A 22,907-nucleotide genomic window follows, 5' to 3' on the forward strand; every position below is an offset into this window, starting at 1 on the left:
TCATTCCTAAGACTTAAAAAGTGGTCGGCGGCGCCCTCTGTTGGCTGCGGCTGCATCGGCTCGCTACAACGGGTCAGGTGCAATCGACATTTCGTTCTGTGTACATTGTTACACAGAATGACAATACAAGGAAATTATTATTATTATTATAGGTGTGGCTTAGTGCTCTGTCAGATCTATTAATTGCCTTTAAAGATGACATGTATGTTTATGTGTTTCATGTGTTGGATTTTATTAAATTAATTTCCCCCCAAAACGTGTGATTTATAGTCCATAAAATACGGTAGCCTAGGTTTCTATCCACTGCAATTTTTCATTTCACGTTGCAATCCCCGCCAAGAACAAATTCATGTCGTATCCTGTAGCTCTACTATATATTTTAACAGTTAATTAAGGTGACATGAGGTATCCCGAACGACCTAACGGAAAGTTCTCAGTTTGACCCAGTTCTGTTTCCATGGATTCGTAACGTTATATAGTCTTCCACTAAAGCTACACCAGTAAGGTCAGTTCACCATTCTGAGATTAAAAACCAAAGTACGTCAGCAATTCTTGCTCTTAAGTTTAGTCAGGTTGTTTTTACAAGTCACCATTGATTGAAATATTCTTCTGGTGTTTACAAGACTGAAAAACAAAATCTAAAATATGGAAAGGACTGCAGGCAATCTCTTGCCTGGGAGTCCAAAAGAATGAAAGAGCATGCAACGCAAACATCACAAAGGTGGGGGCTGTAAAAGAACAGTGTGGAGGCAGCCAAGTGAGACGAGAACAAGCCTTGAATGAAAATGAAGATGTTGCTGACCTATTCCGGACTGATGGCGCTTGTAGTTGTCTCCAAAAGCCACCAGGCCAATGGCGATGGTCTGCAGGGATGGTCGGATGGACGGTGTGAACTGGTGTGGGGCCAAGCACAAATACAGAACTATAACATTCACTGTCAGCCATGTGTAAATGGATCTTTGAAGTTTATACTCTATGGGAGCCTAGGTTAAATCAATCTTTTAGGTCTATATCAGTCCATGGTAGCCTTGGTTAAATTGATCTTAGAGCTGTCTAGCTATAAGGGATCTTTAATGTCTAGAGCCAGTCACAGAAGTCTAAATAGAGCAGATTTTGGATGTCAATAGCAGTCTACAGCAGCCTGGTCTAAATGGATATTTTACATCTATAGAAATTAATGACAGCCAGGGTAAAATGGATCTATCTATCTAGATCTATCTACCATGGTCATATCCCTAAAGAGGGGTGACCAAACAGCAAGACAAACACATACAATAACAAAGAAAATAAAAGGTATAAAAATAGCAAAAAAACACACACAAAATTTTTTGGACCATGGCCAACCCAATTGCCCAAACACCCAAACAAGTTAGGCACCTCGGCACCTAAGTCGGTCATGCTTTCGTCCCTCCAGATGAAACGGGACACCAGAAAGCGGCCATGTCACTCGGGTCAGGGTGACACAACACACTCTTCTGTTCAACAGCAGGGCCCGACAGCTTTCACTGGTTTACCCCTGCCGCATCATACGGGTGCCCAGCCCATCTTTAAGAACGCGTCCACAATCCCACTATCCTTTCACAACACCTCTCCACTCCTTTCTATCACCAACAAGAGCTCTAGCTTCCATTATATTTAGACCTCTTTCCTGCAGTGCACTCATAACACCATAATACCTTTGAGCTGGAATGGATATTTTATGTCTAGAGCCAGCTACTGCAGCTTAGCCTAAATAGATCATTGACTTTTATAGTTGTACAAGGCAGCCAAGCTAAAAAGGATCTTTACTGTCAAGTACCCTCTAGCTAGAATGGATCTTTGATGTCTATAGCTGTCTTGCCTAACTTTGCTAAAACGGATATTTGAGGGTTATAATTGTCTAAGGCCGCCTAAGCAAGATGGATCTTTGACGTCTATAGGTGTTTTCCGCAGCATAGTTGAAATGGACCGTTGACATAAATAGATGTCTATGGCTTTTTTTTTTTGTCATTGTCCATTATCAGTCAAATCATGATACACCTCACAGCCAGCAGGCCGAGACACTTGATACTAGCCAAGAGGCTAAGCCAAGATCCTAGCAAAAAGGCCAAGAAGCGATCAGTGCGAATGCACTGTTCCCAGATATGTCTATGGCTCTACAACGCTTATACCAGCTCAGTAGCCTAGATGGTAAGGCGCCCGCTTTGAGACTGGGAGGTCGGTGGTTCGCGCCCCGGCCGAGTCATTCCTAAGACTTAAAAAGTGGTCGGCGGCGCCCTCTGTTGGCTGCGGCTGCATCGGCTCGCTACAACGGGTCAGGTGCAATCGACATTTCGTTCTGTGTACATTGTTACACAGAATGACAATACAAGGAAATTATTATTATTATTATTATTATTATAGCAGCCTGTGGTAGCTTTGCTAAAATGGATTTTGCCGCCTGGTGCTGTCTAGCTAGAATATGGTCTTGACGTCTATACCAATCTATTGTAGCCTTTCTTAAATTGATCTTTGATGTCTAGAGCTGTGTACCTAGAGTGTCTCTTTGATGTCTGTAGAGGTCTATGAGCTTTGACATCTAAAGCAGTCTTTGACAGCCTCGCTAAAATATATCTTTGCAATATTGACAATTTTTCAAATGTTTAGTGTGTACAAAAAAAAAATATTTTACAATCCTAAACATACGCAATGTTAATTTGTGACATAATTTTGCATTGAAATTTTACATTTGACAGTGATTAAATGCAAATTCAAAAAGTAAACGATTATATCTGACTTTTCATCAATAAATCATAAATTTATGTTTATTCTTTAGAGAAATGTATACTTTAAACTAAGACGGATTCTATGTGATTTTTACTTATTTATTTTCTATGTATGTGTTATGGAAAGTGTCCAAACTTTTTAAAGGGAGGGAACAGAAGGAGCATTTTTACTGTCTTTTTTTTGTTTTTATTTCAATAATCTAGTACTTATTGTAATCTTGTTTGCAGAATAAAAAGGAGAAAACTAGTAAAACAGAGATCCCGCGGTTTTCGCGGTTAAACAAGACCAGAACCACCTGCAAAAAGTGAAAATCCGCCAAGTAGTGATACACCTTTTTTTGGGGCGCACATTCATTAAAGCCAGTTTACCGACAGAGAAAGAGCGAGAGAACAACAGTTAAATTTAAAGATAAACAGTATTATAAATTAATCAGTGTTTTTGGGGCGGTGGGGAGCGGCCTAATTAAAGCTGACAGAGAGAGAGAACCAATCAAAAACAGTGAGATTTGAAGGATAATTACTACGCATTTTAAATTAGTGAATGTTTCACTTTTCAAATCGAAAATGGTGAACATTTTCTTCACATATAAGAGAGTGAAAAGAAACATTCATGTTATTAAAAAAAAAAAATATATGAAACTGGACTATTTCAATGGATAAAATAAAGTTTGATTTTAATATAGAGATAATGAAGATTTTTAATGCACTGGTTTACAAAGAGTTCTACAGCTCCGCGGATGACGCCGCAGATGAGGAAGGCGAAGCTGCAGGTGGCGGCATAGTGGCTGCAGGAGGACATTTTTGCGGCCATCACGTTATCAGTGCGATTGCTGAATTAGACGAAATTGTTCCTTAGTGTTGCGGGAAGCATGCATTTATTCTGATCTGTTGTTTTCTTTATTCAATGGCCAATCGGTTTGAATCTTGGCTGCCTGAAACTTTTTTGGGTTGTGCGGGAAGCATACGTTGTTTTTTTTCCTCTCTTTTATTTTTAATTGAATGTTTTTTTCTTTCTAAGCGAAGGAGTGGACCAGTGATAACCGAAGCGTAAATTAGTGAGGGGTCTCCACATACAGTATCATTTAAGATCTCACCTGAAATCCAAGACAGCGTCCGTAGAAGCATCCCTTGTGCATGGATCTGTACTCTCTGACGAAGCTTTCGCTAAGGCCGCTTTCGTCGTGGAAGAAGAGGTTACCGTGGCTGTTGTCATGCAGCAGGCGCTGGGCCAGGTAAAGCAGTGCCCGCAACTGGCAGAGCGCGTTGCAGTAGGCCTCCATTTCGCTGGCGTTGTGGGCCACGCGGAAAAAGATGCTGCGGCGGTTGGAGCTGATGTAACGCCCTTTGTGAATGATGTGGAGGAGGCAGCAACGCACCACCTGGGAAGAGGAGATATTGTGGCTTAGTGGGGCTATTGATAGTTTTCACGGGACGTCACGTGCATCCCTGAATTGAACTAGTTGGGCATATTGGATCGGTTCACCAGACGCGGTTCGATGTCACGGGTCTTTTTTTATTGGATGTTCAAATAAAAGAGAAATGTGTAAGGCGTCGTTTTTTTGTGACTGTACCATTTATTTCTAAGTACTGTTACCTGGTTAGTTGGGGCTAGAGCAGGAACCACACTTACAATGAACCTTTTGAAGTGGGGACAGCATAAACCCTTGGCTAAAAAATAGTTACCCAGTCGAAATGAGCTCCAAAAAAGCTCCAAATATTCATTAAGCCGAAGGCCGAAAGGAGTGCACCCTTAGCCAGAAAGTGAAGGGCAGATATAGGTTCCAAATTAATGCAATTGAACCCTACACCACACCACTATCCTCCACGCTTTTCTCTAGCACATATAGGCCTTGTTCAGTAAACATTTGTCACAACTTAGCCCTGAACAATTAAAGGGACAGCGTGTAATATTTAGTGCCACGTAGTGGTTAAAAAAAACCTTCATTCTGTGAAAAAAAAATGATTTGAATGGTGGGCAAAAATACACGAATTATCATACCAATACTAATTTTTATAAATAATCCCGGGTCGAGAAATTTGTATTCATTTTATATAGCAGAATCCATACATAGTAGTCAACGCCATGTTTGTTTGGCATCTTGCTTCTACGCTGTGCTCATTTGACAGTGGTTTTCGTTCACGCTAGACAATAAAGTACCATCTAGTTGTCAAATATTAAACAATGTACCTTTAACGATAGCCCTACTAGAGTTTTGATCGCCATATTTCAAATGTCAATAGCATAATAATAATGGGGTAAACTTACACCCATCCAGTATGGCAGCCTTCCTCAGGGTGCCCGTAGGTAGATTACAAGTCAAGCCAAGTCACATTTATTTGTATAACCCTTAATCACAAAATGTCTCAAAGGACTGCAGAGGCCACACTTACAAAAACCCACATCTAAAACCAACACAAAGGCAAGGAAAAACTCAAAACCTCAAAATGAGGACAAGAAGAAACCTTGAGAAAATGGTACATGATATGAACTATCAATAGAAAGCGAGAACATTGCTGTTGAAATAAAAATAAAAGCAATAAAGCACACAGTGGCACCTCTTGGTTACTTGACTTGTTCCCGCACGTCTCAATACAGTAGATCCCCAGGATACAACATGAATCCCTATGTGTTGCAAAGTGAAATTGCCGTGTAGTGGGGCGATAGACACCTACACTAATTAACTACTTCTTGATAACTGCAAGCATCGTTTCCAAGTTTTTGCTTCTCCATTTTTTATTACTGCAAGGCTTGAGACCCCTAAATACAGCACATAGAGTACAGTATTGCAAACTCTTAACAACGCACACAAAATTCTGAAGCGAATGAGAGAAGTAGTGAAGATAACAATTTGTGGACATTCTTCATGTCTTGATTATCTCAAGCTTTGTTTCCGTGGTTATTATCTTATTGCTTCTCCATTTAGCATCACTTCATGTCTTTGAACTCATAGCTAAAAAAATGCTACTTCATCACACGAGAATCTGAAATGAACGAAGAGAGAAAATTGAGCATTCTGGGAGGTAGTTCAGCAATAGCATACTGGCATTTTATATGATGTCGAACCAATAGCAGACAGGCATCTTAGAGACATAACTCGTCATATGCACGAACACAACAAAGTTTTGAATTTTTGAGCACACAAAATAATTTCTGGTTGACGTTCCATAATAGGGGAAATACTATAAAGAGGGGTCGCAATAACATCTTATTGCTCATTATGAAGTGAAAACGTGATACGGTCGGGTCACCATACCCTTGGGTCTACTGTATTTGTTTCAAGTGTCGTAGCATGGTATTGGTGAGATTTATGTTTCCTTTGATTAGTTTTTGTATCTAAATTAAAAACCCCATACAAAAATTGGAAGTTTGTAGAAATAATGTAATGTGCTGTATAAATTCATTTAAGGTGGGTTGTTTTTAGACTGAACACCCTTGATGTTTTGGATTTTTTTCTTCTTCGGACAGTCCCTTTCGTTTTATTAATGTGAAATCATAACAATTTCAAAAAACAAAGCAAAAACTAAGTATGTTAATAAAATATATACAATATGTGCCGACTCACTTCATCTACTTTTGTAAATACCGGATTGTATATACCGAAGAATTCGTACTATAAACCGCAACGTTTTTTTTCTCAAGATTTTAACCCTGCGGCTTGTGCAACGATGCGGACAATTTATGCATATACTTTACTGCGCCTGAACAGTAAAGGTAAGAAGAGTGAGACAGGTGGAATATACTGGTTGTGTCGAGGAAGATGCTAGTTTCATGTAAATTCGTGCTATGTGCATGAATAAAACTATGGACAAACCCTCATCATAGAAAAGATGTCAATCGAAAGAGGAGCGCTAATTACCATCTTGGGAATCATTTTATGATTTTAATTATTTGTAAACGGAAATAATGTGGCGAAACGAACAGATTACAAGAAGCAACTTCCAACAAAGGAGAAATATTTAAGTTGGATTCCTTTTTATCTGTCGGGATAAGCGTGTGTTTTTGAGTAAATATTTTACACAGTTGGATTCTATAAATTTTTCTTGATGTAACAGCCATTTGTGCAGACATTCAAAGAAGTTGAAGACGGTCAGGGGGCCTAAAGGTTAATTACGCCGGCTTTATAATTTTCAGACAGATCGTGATGTTTCTCCTGAGTATATTTAGAATACCAAGAGTTTAAGCTTTCCAATGATATGTGGGATGACATATTTCAGTGACATTGTAAGGACACGCATTTGTTTGTCAAAAGTCCGCTGGGCCCTCGGGTAGGCCACCGGAACTTTAAGGTGTTAATGTACCGTATAATATTAAAACACTTTCTGTGTAACGTCTTCCTTTGTTAATGTCTCATGTTACTATGTGAGCACATGCGGCTTATAGTCAGGTGTGGCTTATGTGTGTACAAAAGGGTTTTTCCTTTAAAAATGTACTGGGTGCGCCTTAAAGTCCAAATTTAAGAGTACAATGTATTTTTACTTTACAATTGTACTGGGTAAAGCTTATAATTTTGTGTGTTATATAGTCTAGTTATTCTACATGCACAAGTATGAACGCCCAGATATAGATATCCTCAAATAATTGCAATAGTGTTATATTAAAAGCCTGGAGCAAATAAACTTATTTTGCAAGGATTCCTGAAACAGATTGTTGCTTCAGATACCAATTTGAAATGGGTTTGAGGAAGAATTTAGGCCTTGGGGTTTCTGCTCATCAGTCTGGGATGAAGAAAAAACAATCAGATCATATTGTTAGCATGGACACGACACATTTGCTGTCGCGCCGCGTAAAAGCCAACAAGTTTCAACCCTCACCAGGGTGATTATTTCAGTATTTATCTAGACTTTGATGGGAAATCGGGAATTGATGGTGGTAAACAAAGAGAAGCATTTATTCACCCGCGGCTTTCGAAGGTTGCTGTGTTTGATCAATAACTGTGGCGCATTAAATACTGAGTGTGATGGTGGGGAGAGATACTCTAGTGCTTCTGCGGGAATTTAACCTGATTAGCAAATCAAAATCAATTTTTTGGAACAAATTACCATACTTTAAAATAAAGTCCTACCATAGACCGACGGTCTTGGGGGCAACTAAGGTCCCCAAACTCGCTTTGTTTAAGATTGGAGCGCTAATAGAATACCGGAGACCCTTGGGCTAAGGCGTCCTCGCCTTACAATGTTTTCACATTCTGATGTGGAGTACGTTTTTTTTTCCAGCCCTTTGGTTACGGCATATTACCTACCATATGAAATTATCCTGCGTGCAAAAAATATTACACATTCTCCAAGATGCATGTCTGCAATTAGTCAATGATATTGGTTTGCATCACCCATTAAGAGGATGCTGATATGCTACCAGTATTCTCGTTTGCCCACGCCCCTGCGTCCCAGATGCATTTTTTGACACAAAATTGTCATTATTACCCGATTACTTTTCTTTTTAACAAAGATTTACCGCACTCCAAACTTTTCGTCAGGCAGATACGCCTTTGTTGTTTTGGTCTCGCGTTTCGAGGTTTTCGTCTGCACGCCGATCTCGGCAAACGAGATCTCGTTGCTTCGAGATTACGTCATTGTTGTGGTGGTTGTTATCAAGGGAATGTGAAGGTTAAGTATACCTCCGAAAAAACAGTATTAGGTGAAAATCAACACAAAATTGGTAATTATTTCGGTGTCAATAAGTCGAAACGTAATGCAGAAAGGGATAACAACGGCAATAATTCCGGCACGAAAAAATGGCAAGGAAAACACTTGTTGAGGCGAACGATTCGACGAAAGAAAATAAACAAAAGAATGCTCCTAGCAAGAAAAGGACTTATCTGCCAAAATGGACTAAATTATATTCCTGGTTACGCTATGATGATGATGAAATGAAATGAAATGATCTGCATTTATATAGCGCTTTTCAAGTCAATGACTTCCCAAAGCGCTTTACAATGTGCTTCACATTTCCCAATAGCGGCCGTGATCTGTGCAGCCATGTAAGGCGCTAACCTGCTTATTGGGAGTAATTTGGGGTTCAATGTCTTACCCAAGGACACTTTGACATGTAACACGGACAAGCCGGGATTCGAACTGGGATCCCTTAATCCTAAAACGATCGCTCTACCTCCTGAGCTACTGCCGCCCGCAGTAATGAATTGGACCTTAAAGGCAGCAAACCTCGAAGAATATATGAACTGAAAAATCTGAAGTTATAACTGCTTTGTATTACCAATTCACTGTGATGATTAAAACTGAATTCAAATATAGATTAATATTTCAGCAGTATTATTTTGTATAGTGTACAATATTGTTGTGAACTGAAAAATCTTGAAGTGATAACTGATTTGTATTACCAATAAACTGTGATGATTAAAACTGAATGAATATATAGATTTATATATTTGTCGCCGATTTACAATTTCAACCTTGATAACGGTAAATTTTGGGGACCCATAGATCTCTGATGGGACCCATAGATTTTTGAGCATGCGAGTCCCCGGGACCCATCACTTTTCAGAGGTAAAATGAACACTGTGCTACTGGTAGAACTCCCCTCCCACAATGCCTTTCTCTTTCACTTTGAAAACTAGTGCCATGCAATAATGTATTTGCTGTAGGGCTGCAACCAACGATTAGTTTATTAATCGATGAATAGTTTGATTATTCTTGCGATTGTTGAATCTGATTTTTTTTAAAAACACATTTTTTATTTTCTCCTATATTCAAATATTAAAGTTTAAGACCGATAGAAAAAATAGTGCACAACACAACATTCTAGAATATAAAACAATAAAACAGTGTTTGACAAATAACAAACAAAAATGCATAGAAATGTATGCTATCCACCTGCAAATGTGTAAGATACTTTTTATTACCACCTTATCTAAAGAACAAGTTACATTTAAAAACAAAAATGAAGAAAGTGAAATTAATTAAATTTGTAGGTCCAGCAAAATTTTCATCCACCAGAAAACTGAAAAATGTAAAACCCCTTTTATAACATATTTGTCTTTTCGTTTAAATCTTTGAATAATGATCAACATTCCCAATGTGCAAATACTAGACAAAAAGCTTAAAAGGATGCCCCTCGTGTTGTCATTTTTTTCCTTTACATATTTGATTTACGTTTTCATATTTTTCCTCTGTATTTATGCAGTACTTTCTGTTCTGTTCCCTTGTTAACTTTGTAGCGTTCAACTGTTTGATGCCAATTTTATTTGTAATGATGCAATGTTAAAAAACAAAGTAAGATACTTTTATAAAACGGTCTCAAGACGCCCTCTTCAGGACCACACCGGTACCACAACTTTAATACTTCTCAACGAGATCCAATGCACTTATTTGCATTGGTTAACGTGCTTAGTGATGAGGTAATTCATCGCTTTTAATAGTCACTTTTAATAATAATTTTATCGATTCGTTGTTGCAGCCCTATTTTGTTGTACTGTATTTATTAGTTCAGTACAAAGATTGCAGTGAATAAAGGGGAAAAGCAAAAACATGATAATCATAGAAACTAATCTTGTGTGCTCCTTAAAGACTGCGAAAAAGTGCGATACAATTACTGTTTTTTGTACTTTATTTATTCGCTACAGGTCCCAATGCCTGGAGTTTTGCTTAAGGAAGAACCAAAACCATAATAACAATAGAAACGCTTGCACTTATTAAGAAACATGAAAAAAAGCACACAAATTGTTACCCTTGCTTGGGAAAATTTCCGAAACCAATTGCAATTGAAACAATTGTTAAGAACAAACATTGCCAGGCAGGCAATGTGTTGCCGGGCTTGGCGTTACCGGGCATTCTACTTCAGCGAGTTAGTTGGGGCACATAGTTTGTTGACAAAGTGCCAGGGAGCCATTAGTGATTGCCAAAGAACAGCACGACCGCAGGAACCACCATAGCCACTTGTACACAGAACTAGATGTTTATCGATTTTTAATTTTTTTTTATTGAGGATGCCTTTACACAAAACCTAGCTAAGACACTCTGACAGGCCTAAAGTACCGTATTTTCCGCACTATAAGGCGCACCTAAAAGCCTTTATTTTTTTCAAAAGCTGACAATGCGCCTTATAATACAGTGCGCCTTATTTATGTTTCAATTTTAAAATTGCAAAGATTTCGACTAACTTGCAGCCGCCGACTAGATTTTCCCCCGAACGCCAAGTAGTACGCGGTGTATGCTGGGATTTATTTACCGGCGTTTCATTGGCTAACCAATGTGTCGATCATCATTTGAATCGATCACTATTGGCTAAAGTTATTCGGAGGTCAAGGGGCAGATCCTTTTTATCATTTACAGGCTGGCATTGGCTTAAACGGCAACACAAAGCCTGCAATTGGCCGAAAAAGATGTGTCAATCATCAGTTGAATCGATCACTATTGGCTAAAGTTATTCGGAGGTCAAGGGGCGGATCCTTTTTATCATTTACAGGCTGGCATTGGCTTAAACGGCGAAACAAAGCCTGCAATTGGCCAAAAAAGATGAATGTGTATAGCACGTGGCTGACGGCATAGAGAAAGCATTTTTTTCTATTCTGTATTTGAAAATATTTTATTCTCCTGGATTTACTACCCTCACGGATATAAGAGGACATTGGCTGCACATTATTATGAACACAACGACTTCGGTGAGCTACTCCGGGTTTTATATTGTCCCTGTATATTGTTTCAGACTGAACTCGATGTTTCTGTGATAAGCGGTGCAGATAATGGATGGAATGGAGTGTCTATTTTTAAATTAAACTCAATTCCAAGTGTTTATTGTCATATGCACAGTAAAGTTGCGAGCGAAAAAGAAAATAGATACTAAGGAATGGTTGGCATTTCTTGAATCCCAAGACTTTAACCTTCCGAATGATGGAACGATGCATTTGAGTGACATCGTACGGACACTGCATCCGCACGTGTTCTCGACACGTATTTGCGTCTTTGCAAGCTTTCGGAATGTTAAGGGGGTAATACCATGGACTGAACTATCTGACTGTTTGGTCGACGTTCCCATTGTAGCGCCTTATAATCCGGTGCGTCTTATGTATGTCAAAAATATGACCAAAAACTATTTTTTCGGGGTGCGCCCTATAACCCGGTGCGCCTTATAGTGCGGAAAATACGGTACTACTGTCAAAATTTTCACGGCGTAGAAGCAAGATGCCAGACAAACATGGCGTTGACTACTATGTATGGATTCTGCTATATAAAATGAATACAAATTTCTCGACCCGGGAATATTTATAAAAAATAAGTATTAGTATGATAATTCGTTTCCGTTTTGGAGCCTATAAGCCACATACGAACACACACATGCAAATCAGGTTTTCTATGATAGACTAGATTGATCTAGACCAGACAGATCCAAACCGAATGTAAATAAAGCAACAAAGTCTTCTGAGGACATAAGGGATTCTTGCAAATTTTAAAATCAGCTTTAATGTTTGCCTTCCAACAAACCCCCTGCATCCCAAACACTAGTCCACCCGACCTGCTCAGGGCACATCACAAAAAAACATGTACATGTACAGTACATTCGTTAACTATATTGTGTTATCATATACATGTATTTTACATAGGAGTGGTACTACTTCTTTCTTCTTGCCTTTATCCCTGACTAATCAGGGGTCAGCTCCGATACACCCACATGCAACTGTGTACGATAAATGATATGACGATAGATCCTACCCAACCCATGCGTCACAACACCTTTTCATTGTGAGTCATTTGGTAGCCCAACCCCATATCCCAAACCGTAATAATGAGTGCCAAGCAGGGGACCAATGTTGTAAGGCTTAGGTATGACCTGGCCGAGGCGCAAAACCACGACCTCCCAGACTTGGGGTGGGCGCCCTACCCAAGACCACCGAGCTCTGGTCAAATAAGAGTAGTATATATATTTTTTTTTTAATTTGGGGTACAGAGGTTCAGATGAGATTAACTAATTTAGCATAGGTCACTATCCCTCACCATAAGGCAAATTCACTTTGTGATCCCCACTTCAGAGTGTATTGCTCTTATATCCAGGGGTCTTGTTATTTAACCCTGTGAGACCCAGATATAGAAAAACATAAAGATGTAACCACTAAGATCGTGTTATAGGTAGGTAGCCTTTGGGGATGAAAATTAAATATTGTCCCCAAAACATTTTTTCTTAGGTTTTATTGGAACACTATTATCATTATTATCCTTTTTAGGATAAATAAAGTCCTAGGTAACAAGGTGATGTTGCTCGGCCAAAGTTTCGCAGGTTGTGAAGGTTCTGCTCCTGTGGGCCGGACTTTTATACAAATTTCCCACCAAGAATTATAGTGAGTCCAAACAATAGCACCCAATGACTATGCCATTGTGAAGGAAGTTAAAAACATTTCTCCCACTTTTTGGAAAAATATAAATCTTGTAATCATAAAACTGGGTTTTACAGGGTCAAGTCCAAGAAATCAATATTGGCTTTGTATAAGAGGGCTGCACATACCTTGACAAGAGAGCGATAGCCATTGGCCGGTATGTGCGGGTCAAAGTCAAAATGGTGGTATACAGCCGCAAAGCCGGAGATCACTGGTTCCAGACTGCGGGCGTGTTCTTGGATCAGCTTCATGGAATCCATCAGCCGTCGTGCGGCATCGCTCGGCGGCCCTTTGGCCCCTCCTGAGAAGAAGGCGGCATTTTCCTCGCACACGCCGTACAGGGCCACGAAAACCGCCTTGGTGTCCATCACTGCAAAAAGATAGATTGAATTTTTTTTTACTGTGGCGGACATTTTCTTTGTATGCATCCCCGTGGCCTGTATAAGATTTCTCTTGCCAACTTCTGTGTATACCTCAGTACACCAACGGCTCTGTACTTAAACAAATCTTTATTCCACCCAAAAATTCAAGTCTTTTTGCTTCAGTACAGTAATCCCTCGCTCTAATGTGGTTTACTTTTATGTGGTTTAGCCTCTATCCTAGTGAATTCTGTTCTGCATTCTGATTAGCTAAACAGCCGTCCCGCGCCTTTTCCGCCTATGTCTGACTGTGAGTCAATAACGATGTCTTAGTTGTACACAAAAGCTTGATCAACACATTACTTACGGGCAAATCCTTTTCAAATGTGAGTTTCCCTAAAAGCCATCCTGTCAACAAAACGCTCAGAACCAACAAAAGAACCAAATAGTCAGAGAAAATATATTTGCATTGTTGATAAATATGGACTTTTCAAAAGAAAGACATTTTAAAAGAAAGAAAAAGCATTTTTGCACCACATTTCTGTTCACCAATAATATCCACATGATGGCGCCAAAATCTAATCTGAAGGATAGTGTCCTGAAATATTTTTTAACACTATTATAGTGCAGGGGTGGCGAACAAGTTTGACCCAAACAGCCGAAATTTTTAACTGTGAGAGTCAAAGAGCCACACAACGCACTGACCTGCCACGACAGACAGACACAAACAAACACACACAATAAAAAAACATATTGTTTCCCATAACAAACTCCTCTCCTTACAATACAACAAGTATTGTTCTTGTGTTGATTTCAAAGAAAGTGTCCACCCTCAATACACAAAAAAAAAACCTAAACATGAAACAAGGCAATGAGCCACAGTATATAGAAAATATGATGAGGCAAAGAGCCGCATTCTTATTGGCCAAGAGACGCATGCGGCTCTAGAGCCACGTGTTCGCCACCCCTGCTAAAGTGCAATTCAATATAGCAGTGAGTTTATTTCTAAAATTATAATTCGACAGTGCAGAAGCGATTTGTAAAAAAAATAATGAAACAAAGACGTTCATAAAGTACAGTACTTTTGTATGTTAAAGCCCCAGTGTGTAAAATTTGACCATTAGATGGCACTGTGTTGTCTGGTGCAAGCGAGGGCCAGGGCCACAGAACAAATATGGCGGCGACCTTAGCTTGGATTCCACTGTGTAAAGGAAACACAAATCACCTGATCTAGGATTTTTTTTTTTTCATTTTTTAATGAAAAATAACATTGGTATGATCGTTCATCTAATTTTGCCTGATATTCAAATCAATGTTTCTTTTTATCCCCTGAATGTACGTTTTTGTACCACTAGGAAGCATTAAATATTACAACTGTCCCTTTAAACAAATGTTTCAGCCTGTAATAGGATTTTTTCTTTGGTTTCAAAGTATAATAGAAAATTTAAGAAATAACTCGAACAGCTTTGTGTTCAAACTAATGGGTATTCCACAAAAATTCGAGTCATTTTGGTTCTGATAATTGAACAAAAAAATCAGAACTGGAAAACAGCTGAAGTCTTGGCCGAGTGAGATGAGCAGATATCTTGTTTACTCTTGCCAAATACAAGAATTGTGTACCAGTGTCTGTTTTTGAACAGCTGCTCAAAGGTAAATGGACTAAACTAGTTTTATATAATTATTATGATTCAACTTTTTTTATCTAGGTGGTAAGACAAAGCAATGTCGTGAACTTAAAATCAATTTGAAAGACTGTAAGATGGTCTGCGTTGAATGGTCTGCATTTATAGAGCGTGAGATCGTCTGTTCCGGTAATCCTAGCATGGATTTAGCTCTTATTTTGTCCAAGCTGTCATAAGTCGCATTCGCAAACAGCTACACTTTGGCTGATAGTTTTGCTTTAGCCGCTAGCGAAACTTTAAGAAATAATGTTAAACAATAAATATAGCAGCTAATATGAATGTCACGGACGGAGGCAGCCACTAACTGCTAATGCATCAGTCTTTGCATTAATGGATGATGTGAAATAATCACTATTTACATTATTCTCTTTCCAGAAATCATACATTTTTCTAAAATCTAAGCGTTAGAGGGACCACGAAAATTGAATCATGTTATAACGAGGGTTTATTGTAATACAAAAATGGGAAATAAGATCTATCAGAAAAACACACAAGCCTTTATTTGATTTACAGAAAAAACTTAAAAGAGTCAATAAAAACCTTGTTCCAGTCATTTGTTGTCTCTCTGACTGCTCTTTATAATTGTTACCAGGATAAATTCAGCATTTATAATTGGGACTATTTCCAGAATCTGTGGCTATAGAATATAAAACACTTCTATTTTTTGTTGGGTGCTAATGAGGTGTCTCGAAACCTGGTGAAAATATGTGATGAGCTTAGTTTAGTCATTACATAGCATAACGTAATGTATGAGACACTAAAGTGGTTCTCACGAGCACCAGGTAGAACTCCAAGATCACCAAAGTAGCTCGCAGACCGGTTCTGAAAATAGTTTACCAGTGATGGGTCATTGTGATTTTCTAGTAGGAATGTTTGATTTCTAACTAGCTCAGTGTCTTCATATACATAAAAAATACTTTCAAAATACATTTTAAAAAAATCCAAATATTAATGTATTGTATTCTCCGGACTATAAGGCGCACCAAACAATATGGCGCACTTTCATAATTAGTCCTCTTGTGAAATGTTTTTCCTATATAAGGCGTGTCAGACGATAAGGGTCATTTAATTAAAACTACTAGCTACGGTAAATGAAATACGGCAGAAAATATTTCATAAAACATTAACCACTAAAATGTACATTTAATTGTAATTATACATTTTCAATTTTTTTTTTACGGTATTTTACCGATTTCTAAGGTGCATTCTCAAATTTCAGGCATTTGTTTAGGTGCCTCTTATAGTCTGGAAAACACAGTATGTAAATATCAGTGCCCTTAGTCACAGCAGATGTTTTAGTGGCTTAAGTGAGCCCATTTTAACACTGGATTTAATAATCAAAACGTGGTGAAAACATAATAATAACACAGTAACACCATAATAAGTTGTTCTTTTGTAAAAGGATACAGTAGCCCTTTTGCGCTAATCAGTAACAAAAAGAGAAGCTCTCAGCTGAAAAAAGGGGCTAGTGGGAAGGGATCTGTGCTGCCATCTTTGGGCATCTAAAAGAAAAACACAACTACACTATTTCATTTCATGTTTTCATCCTTTCTCCAGGCTGATTTCCTTGAAAAAGTTCAAAGTTTATCACCCTGAGAATTCTCTGCGCTTTAAAAGTAGCTCAAAACCTTAACAAAACCACAACAAACCAAGTTGTAAATACCAACAGGACATGTCCAAAATCAAACCAAAGTCGATTAGAAACCATTTAATGCAAAACAAGCCTAACGGTTGCATGGCTAAGCGTTGCCAGGCACCCTACTTGGGCCAGGTTGTTGGGGCCGTTGTTTGTTAAAAAAGCGCCAGGGAGCGGCTAGGGAATGCCCAAGAGCCGCGTGGTCGCATGCAGCTCCAGAACGCTTCTACATGAAAGCAGATGTTGATTGATTTTGTTGGTATTTGGTGGGAGAGCCTTGACACCAAACCTAGATCAAGACACTCGCGGAGGCCTAAATTACAACTGTGTAAATTTTCACAAAAATTAGTTCAGCTGTTTCTGAGCCTAACATCCACATAGACAGGCAAATCTGGATTTATATACAAGTTTAAATTGATTGAGATTAGATAGATAACCACACCTACAAAAATCTTAAAAATAAGCATGAAGTAACTTAAGGAGCCGCAAAACAGCTCGAGTCTTTCTGAGAGGAATGCATTATGGGCTAGGCTGCCGATCCCATGACCAGACCTGCTTGCACAACTCCAGTCTGGTACCATCTTATGAAAACAAATATTGTGTGACTTAACATTAACTTTACGAACAAAACTCTATTAATCCACGGTTAGATTTTTTTTTAGGTCAATTATTTTTAGCATAGCATTTGGTTAGTTGATAGTGTCACTTGCGGTCATATAGCCCAGTTTTTTTCAAGCACTGAGCTGGGGGCTTGCTAGTGTGCCACAGAAAATAGCCCAACTCTATCTTTGCGAAAAAGCATACCATTGTTTATTATCTTTGCTTTATTCCAGATGAGTAGCTGCTACGTTAATCCATATCATTAGGTGGCAGCATATTACAATTTTTGAAAAAAATACAAATAAAATATAGTAGCCCCTGGGAAAAGGTGTCATAGTCTTACATTTTAAAGTGATGGTGTGGAATAATATATATTGTCAGTCCCTCTATACTGCATTTTCCCCACCATATCAAATAAACAACAAATCACTTTGCATGCTATGAATGAATATGAAAACATTTCTAGTCCAAAAATAAAATGGAACTTATACTGTATAATTTGTCCAAAGTTCTAACGAGATCCTACAGCAGGGGTAGGAAACATTTTTATTGCAAAAAGCTATAAAAGCAAAATGTTTGGACACCCTATGTTATAAAAAAAAATCACCAGTACCGCCATTCCTGCTCTCCAGACAAAAACAAAATATTTAGCACATTTTATTTCATTTTATGACATTTGATGATTTGAATAACATCAATGAAATAATGCCTGTGTCTCGTATTAATATAATTATACTTAAATTTTGTCTTTCTTCCGCAGTTACTTCAGAGTGTTGAGGCTTATTTGAACGTCATTTTTGTCCCAAAGAAGGGTTTCAAAACAAAGTACGAGCAGATTTCTTTTGTAAAAATGTCATGAATCACTGCAAACAAGAATACCAACGTATTTACCTTTGGTGCAAAGAGGGGGAGAAGGAGTGCATGCGCTGTTTTATAGCTCTGTGCATGTCTACTGCTCATCCAATCAAATTGCTCTTGGTGCTTTGCTGGCGTTTCGGGGTGTTTACAGTTTGTTCTGTTGGTTATCATAAAAGGTTTAACAGTGAACATAAAATATTGGATGAGCTCTCATATAAACGATTCTTAAGCAACATACAGCCAAGGGTCTGCTGGTTTAACACCTTTATTGTAAACTGTCGTTAAAACTGTGGCCTATATATACTTGACTGAACCATTTTCAATTTCAAAGTTGTCTTGGCTTTGCGTGTAGTAAATTCGGCTTTGCCCGTAACAATATAGAAAATATTTGCGCAAGGTACATTTTATCTCCGAGGCCTGAAGTACTCATGAAAAGAGCCATAAGTTCCCAACCGCTGTCCTACACAGCTGGTGATTAGCAAGTCTTTAAAATTTGTATTACACTTTTCAGTGAAATAGTTTTAATGCCAAATATTTACCGGATCAGATTACTTACTCTGCTACTTATTTATGTTCCTCGGACTCCCTGCAGCACCTGCCACAAACCGGACATTTATTTATAGATAAGAACAGAAAGGCCTTTGTGTGGGAATATGTTCCAATAGCGATGGCGGGCGTTCTCGACCCTCTCAGCGAGAAATGTTGAGCAAGACTTGCGGTTATTTGGCCTTGCCGATCAGTTACGGAGACGTGGTTTTGGTCCAGCTTGCCGACAGTATTCCTATTTTGCCGAGTGTAAAGAAATTGCCGTTAGTTGCTTGGTTGAAAAACATGTGCTGAAATGTCCATTTATCCCATGACACAAATGATAAACTTTGCATTTGGCTTAAGGGTGAGCACCGTTAAATGGGTGTTACACAATGTAACACTTCAGTAGGGATGAAGAATAAATAACAGGCCGATAGTCATCAAACTGATCACAGCCAAATATGATACCACAGCCGATAGTCACTTGACATCACACCATAATATTCAGTCAGCAGACATTCACTGTTAGAAGTATTCTAAGCATGCTTCTCATTAGAATGTATTTTGATTTTCTGTAGACGTAGAAGCACAACTTTGTTGTGTCTACTCTCTACCTCTGCTTAATTGTACGTGAGGCAAACAAGATACACAAGAATTAGTCACTTGATTCCACGCTATCAATTTCAATCTACATTTGAAGCACATGTTACTACTGAAAATATATTTTGTTTTACTAAGGAATAAACAACTTGGCCATCTCCACCTTACTCATTGATTATGTGCCCGAGGCACAGGAGAGCTTGATTAAGATAAGATTTTACAGATACATGCTCCTTAAATTATATTGAGAGTTTTCTATAGATGTGGTTGCGTCTCCTCTCAAATTGTGCTCGAGGAACAGGAAATCTAGGCTAAGAGGATATTCTGGGCATTTATGTTCCTCATGAAGATATATTTTGATTTTCTATAAAAGCAAATGTCGTGTGGTGAGGGGCCCTCTACCTCTAGAAGGTGTGAGAATTCTCCCCCCGTGGTCCGCTGCGTGTCATAAAAGGCGACTAAAAACAATGGCTGACAGCTAATGAGTTCCACCCAAATGTGGACAGGATTATCAGGTACAGCCCCCCCAAAAGTTCATTATATATTTTTCACACATAAAGCGCAGTGGACTATAATGTGCATGAATTTTTGGCTACAGTAAGAGCTACAAAACCACAACAAGAGCTAGAGCTACTAAGGAGCTACACTAACTGTACTGCACTTTGTCAAATAAAAAATGTTTAGATTGGTTGAATTATCACCCATTTGCCAAGTCAAACAATATGATTATTGTTGCCGCTATTTTAAAAAGACGTATCTCAAATTTCTTTGGCATGCGTTGGATTAACATGGTACAGGATAATGCAGTTTGGTCTAGATCAGGGGATGGTGTCATAAGAGACGGCTCAGCTAAAAAGTCTCTGTAGTGCGAAGTGGAAGGAGAAGAGGACGACGAGGTGAGCGGAGAAGATGAGGTAAAATTTTGGACTATTTGATAAAGTTTCAGGAGCGAGCAGAGAGAGTGGGAAAGGTGAGATGGCACAACATTCATTTGGACAGGTAACTTAAAATTAGTTTTACCTGGTTATATCAGTATCAGAAATTATTTTCCCCCCATTTTATTAACACTCCACTTATTGAAACATAAATATTTTGTTTGTTTGTTGTACATGATTCAATTGTTTGTTTGTTTGTACATGATTCAGATTGAATCGTTTCTTGTACATGATTCAATTGTTTGTTTGTTTGTACATGATTCAAATTGAATCGTTTCTCCGGCGCCGTCACGAATGGCAGCCACTCCAGCAGCTCCCGTGTTATTTTCGATTGTTCTCAGTTATTTTCGATTGTTCTCAGCTTAGGGATGCTGCTGGAAAAGTGAATTTCCCTTCGGGGATGAATTAAGTATCTATCTATCTATCTATCTAAAGTGGAGGGAGCGAGGGGACTGGGGATTCTCTCCTCTATATCTCTACTCCCTAAGAGACAGTAAGGCAAAGAAAGGGGGCCGGGGGACCGAAAGGTCTAGCAAACCATAGTTATCGGGTCACTAAATGTGAAAGGATGAGGAAGTAAAGAGACTGAGTGGAAGAAAGAGGAGATCGGTAGGATGATGACTAAAAGGAAGGTTGATGTGTTAGCCCCGAGTGAAACAAAGATGAAAGGAAAGGGTGAATTACAGCTTAGAGGTATGTATGGTAGAAAGTCTGGAGTTACGGGTGGACATGCTAAAGGAGTGGCTGTGCTTGTGAGTGAGAAAGCAAAGGAAAAACTGGTGGAGTGGAAAGAGATATCTTCCAGATTGATGTGGGTGAGGTTAAAGTGGGGTGTAGAAGTATGGATGTTTATAAGTGCATATAAACCTGGTTCAGAAAGAAGTGCTGAGAAGAGAGAGGAGTTCTGGAAGGATTGGTCCGAATGTGTGGCAGGTGCGAAAGAAGGGTGGAAATTGGTAATACTAGGTGACCTGAATGCTAGAGTGGGTGATAGAATGATTGAAAATGTGGTCGGTAGATATGGAGTACCAGGAAGCAATGAGAGTGGGAAGAAATTGATTGAGTTGTGTGGAAAATGAGTTGGTGATTGCAAATACATTGTTTAAAAAGAGGGACGTGTATAAGTAAACCTTTGTCAGAGTGGATGGTGGTGAGACAGAGCATCAATGGATTATGTAGTGGTTAGGAAATGGATGTTAAGTAGATTGTTGGATGTGCATGTTTACATAGGTGAAATGAGTGCTTTGTCTGATCATTTTTATGTGGAAGGAAAACTGAGAATAGATGGACTGTGGAGGGCTAGTAAAAGAAGAGGGTGAGGGAAGAGGTGAAAATGTCAGAGTTGAATAAGGCAGGAAAGGAAAGAGTTTAAAGGGAAGATAGGGGAAGAGTATGAACAGATTAGTAGAAGAGAAGTGGAGAGTGTGGAAATGGAATGGGAGTGGTTTAAAGAGGCAGTGTTGAGCAGTGCGAAAGAAGTGTGTGGAATGAGAAAAGTTGGTCGAGGTATTACAAAAGAAAGTGAATGGTGGAATGATGAGGTCTCAGAGGCCGTGACAGAGACGAGACATGCCTTTGAGGAGTGGCTGCAAGATGAAGAGTGGTGATGCGTATGAAAGGTTGGTGAAGAAAAGGTTGGTAAAAGCTGTAGTGGGAGCAGCGAATAGGAAAGCAATGATGAATGGTGTCGAGAGATAGGAGTTAACTTTGAGGAAAGGAGAAAAGTGTTCTGGGAAGAAGTGAAAAGAGTAAGATAGAGCGAGTCTGGATATGAAAAGAAAGTGAAAGATAAGGACGGTAGATTGCTGGTTAGAGGTAGTGCAGTCAGGACGAGATGGGCAGAGTATTTTGAGGAGTTGTTGAATGTGGAGGATGGGAGAGAAGTGAGAGTTGAGGCGATCGGTGGTATGGGCAGAATGCCCGTGCTGGGTGATTTAAATGTAAAGCCTGTGGAAACATGGGAGGTGCAAAACGCAGTGAAAGAAATGAAAGGGGGGAAGGCGCCAAGGTTGGATGGTTGTACTGCTTGAAGAAAGGTGGCACAGCTATAATTGAGTGGTTAGTACACTTGTTGAATGTATGCTTTTTAAGTGGTGTGGTTCCTGTCGATTGGTGTAGTGCATGTGTGGTGCCATTGTATAAGGGTAAAAGTGCTAAGTATGAATGTAACAATTCGAGAGGTATCAGTTTGTCGTCCGTGCCCGGTAAGCTGTATGTAAGAGTCTTGATTAAGAGAGTGAGAAGAATAACAGATGAGGTGGTGATGGAGGAGCAGAGTGGTTTCAGGAAAGGAAGAGGATGTGTGGATCAGGTGTTTGCAGTACAACAGGTGTGTGAGAAATATTTTTCAAAAGGCAAGGATGTTTGTTTGGCTTTCATGGATTTGGAAAAGGCATATGACAGGGTCGATAGAAAGGCGTTGTGGCACGTGATGGTAATGTATGGAGTGGGTGGAAAATAGTTAGAAACATTGAAGAGTTTTTATGTGTACAGCAGAGCATGGATAAGAGTAGGGAGTGAGACAAGTGACTGGTTCCCTGTGTTTGTGATGTCACCATGGCTGTCTCCCATGGTGAGGGAGGTGAATGCATGAGTATTTGGCAGAGGTGTTGAGATGATGGATAACAGTGGAACGGTGTTGCA

The 22,907-nt window shown here is 39.1% G+C and overlaps 1 protein-coding gene across 7 annotated transcripts in view; it reads right to left on the minus strand.

The window, feature by feature from the left end:
• lipeb (lipase, hormone-sensitive b) overlaps nt 1–22,907 on the minus strand; it is a 50,474-nt gene that overhangs the window by 20,281 nt on the left and 7,286 nt on the right. For 6 of the 7 annotated variants that reach the window (XM_088326739.1, XM_088326741.1, XM_088326744.1 and 3 more), the window contains 3 exons: nt 13,195–13,436; nt 3,839–4,123; nt 803–893 (listed from right to left, as the gene is read on the minus strand). In XM_088326739.1, coding sequence (XP_088182865.1) covers nt 803–893; nt 3,839–4,123; nt 13,195–13,436 — 618 coding nt within the window. Of the gene's footprint in view, nt 1–802; nt 894–3,838; nt 4,124–13,194; nt 13,437–18,234; nt 18,359–22,907 lie in introns of all 7 variants that reach the window. The other variant, XM_088326743.1, reaches the window with a different exon arrangement.

This window comes from Urocampus carinirostris, chromosome 2, assembly GCF_059441175.1.
Source record: "Urocampus carinirostris isolate Australia breed hairy pipefish chromosome 2, RoL_Ucar_1.0, whole genome shotgun sequence".
In the NCBI taxonomy this organism is placed as follows: Eukaryota; Metazoa; Chordata; class Actinopteri; order Syngnathiformes; family Syngnathidae; genus Urocampus; species Urocampus carinirostris.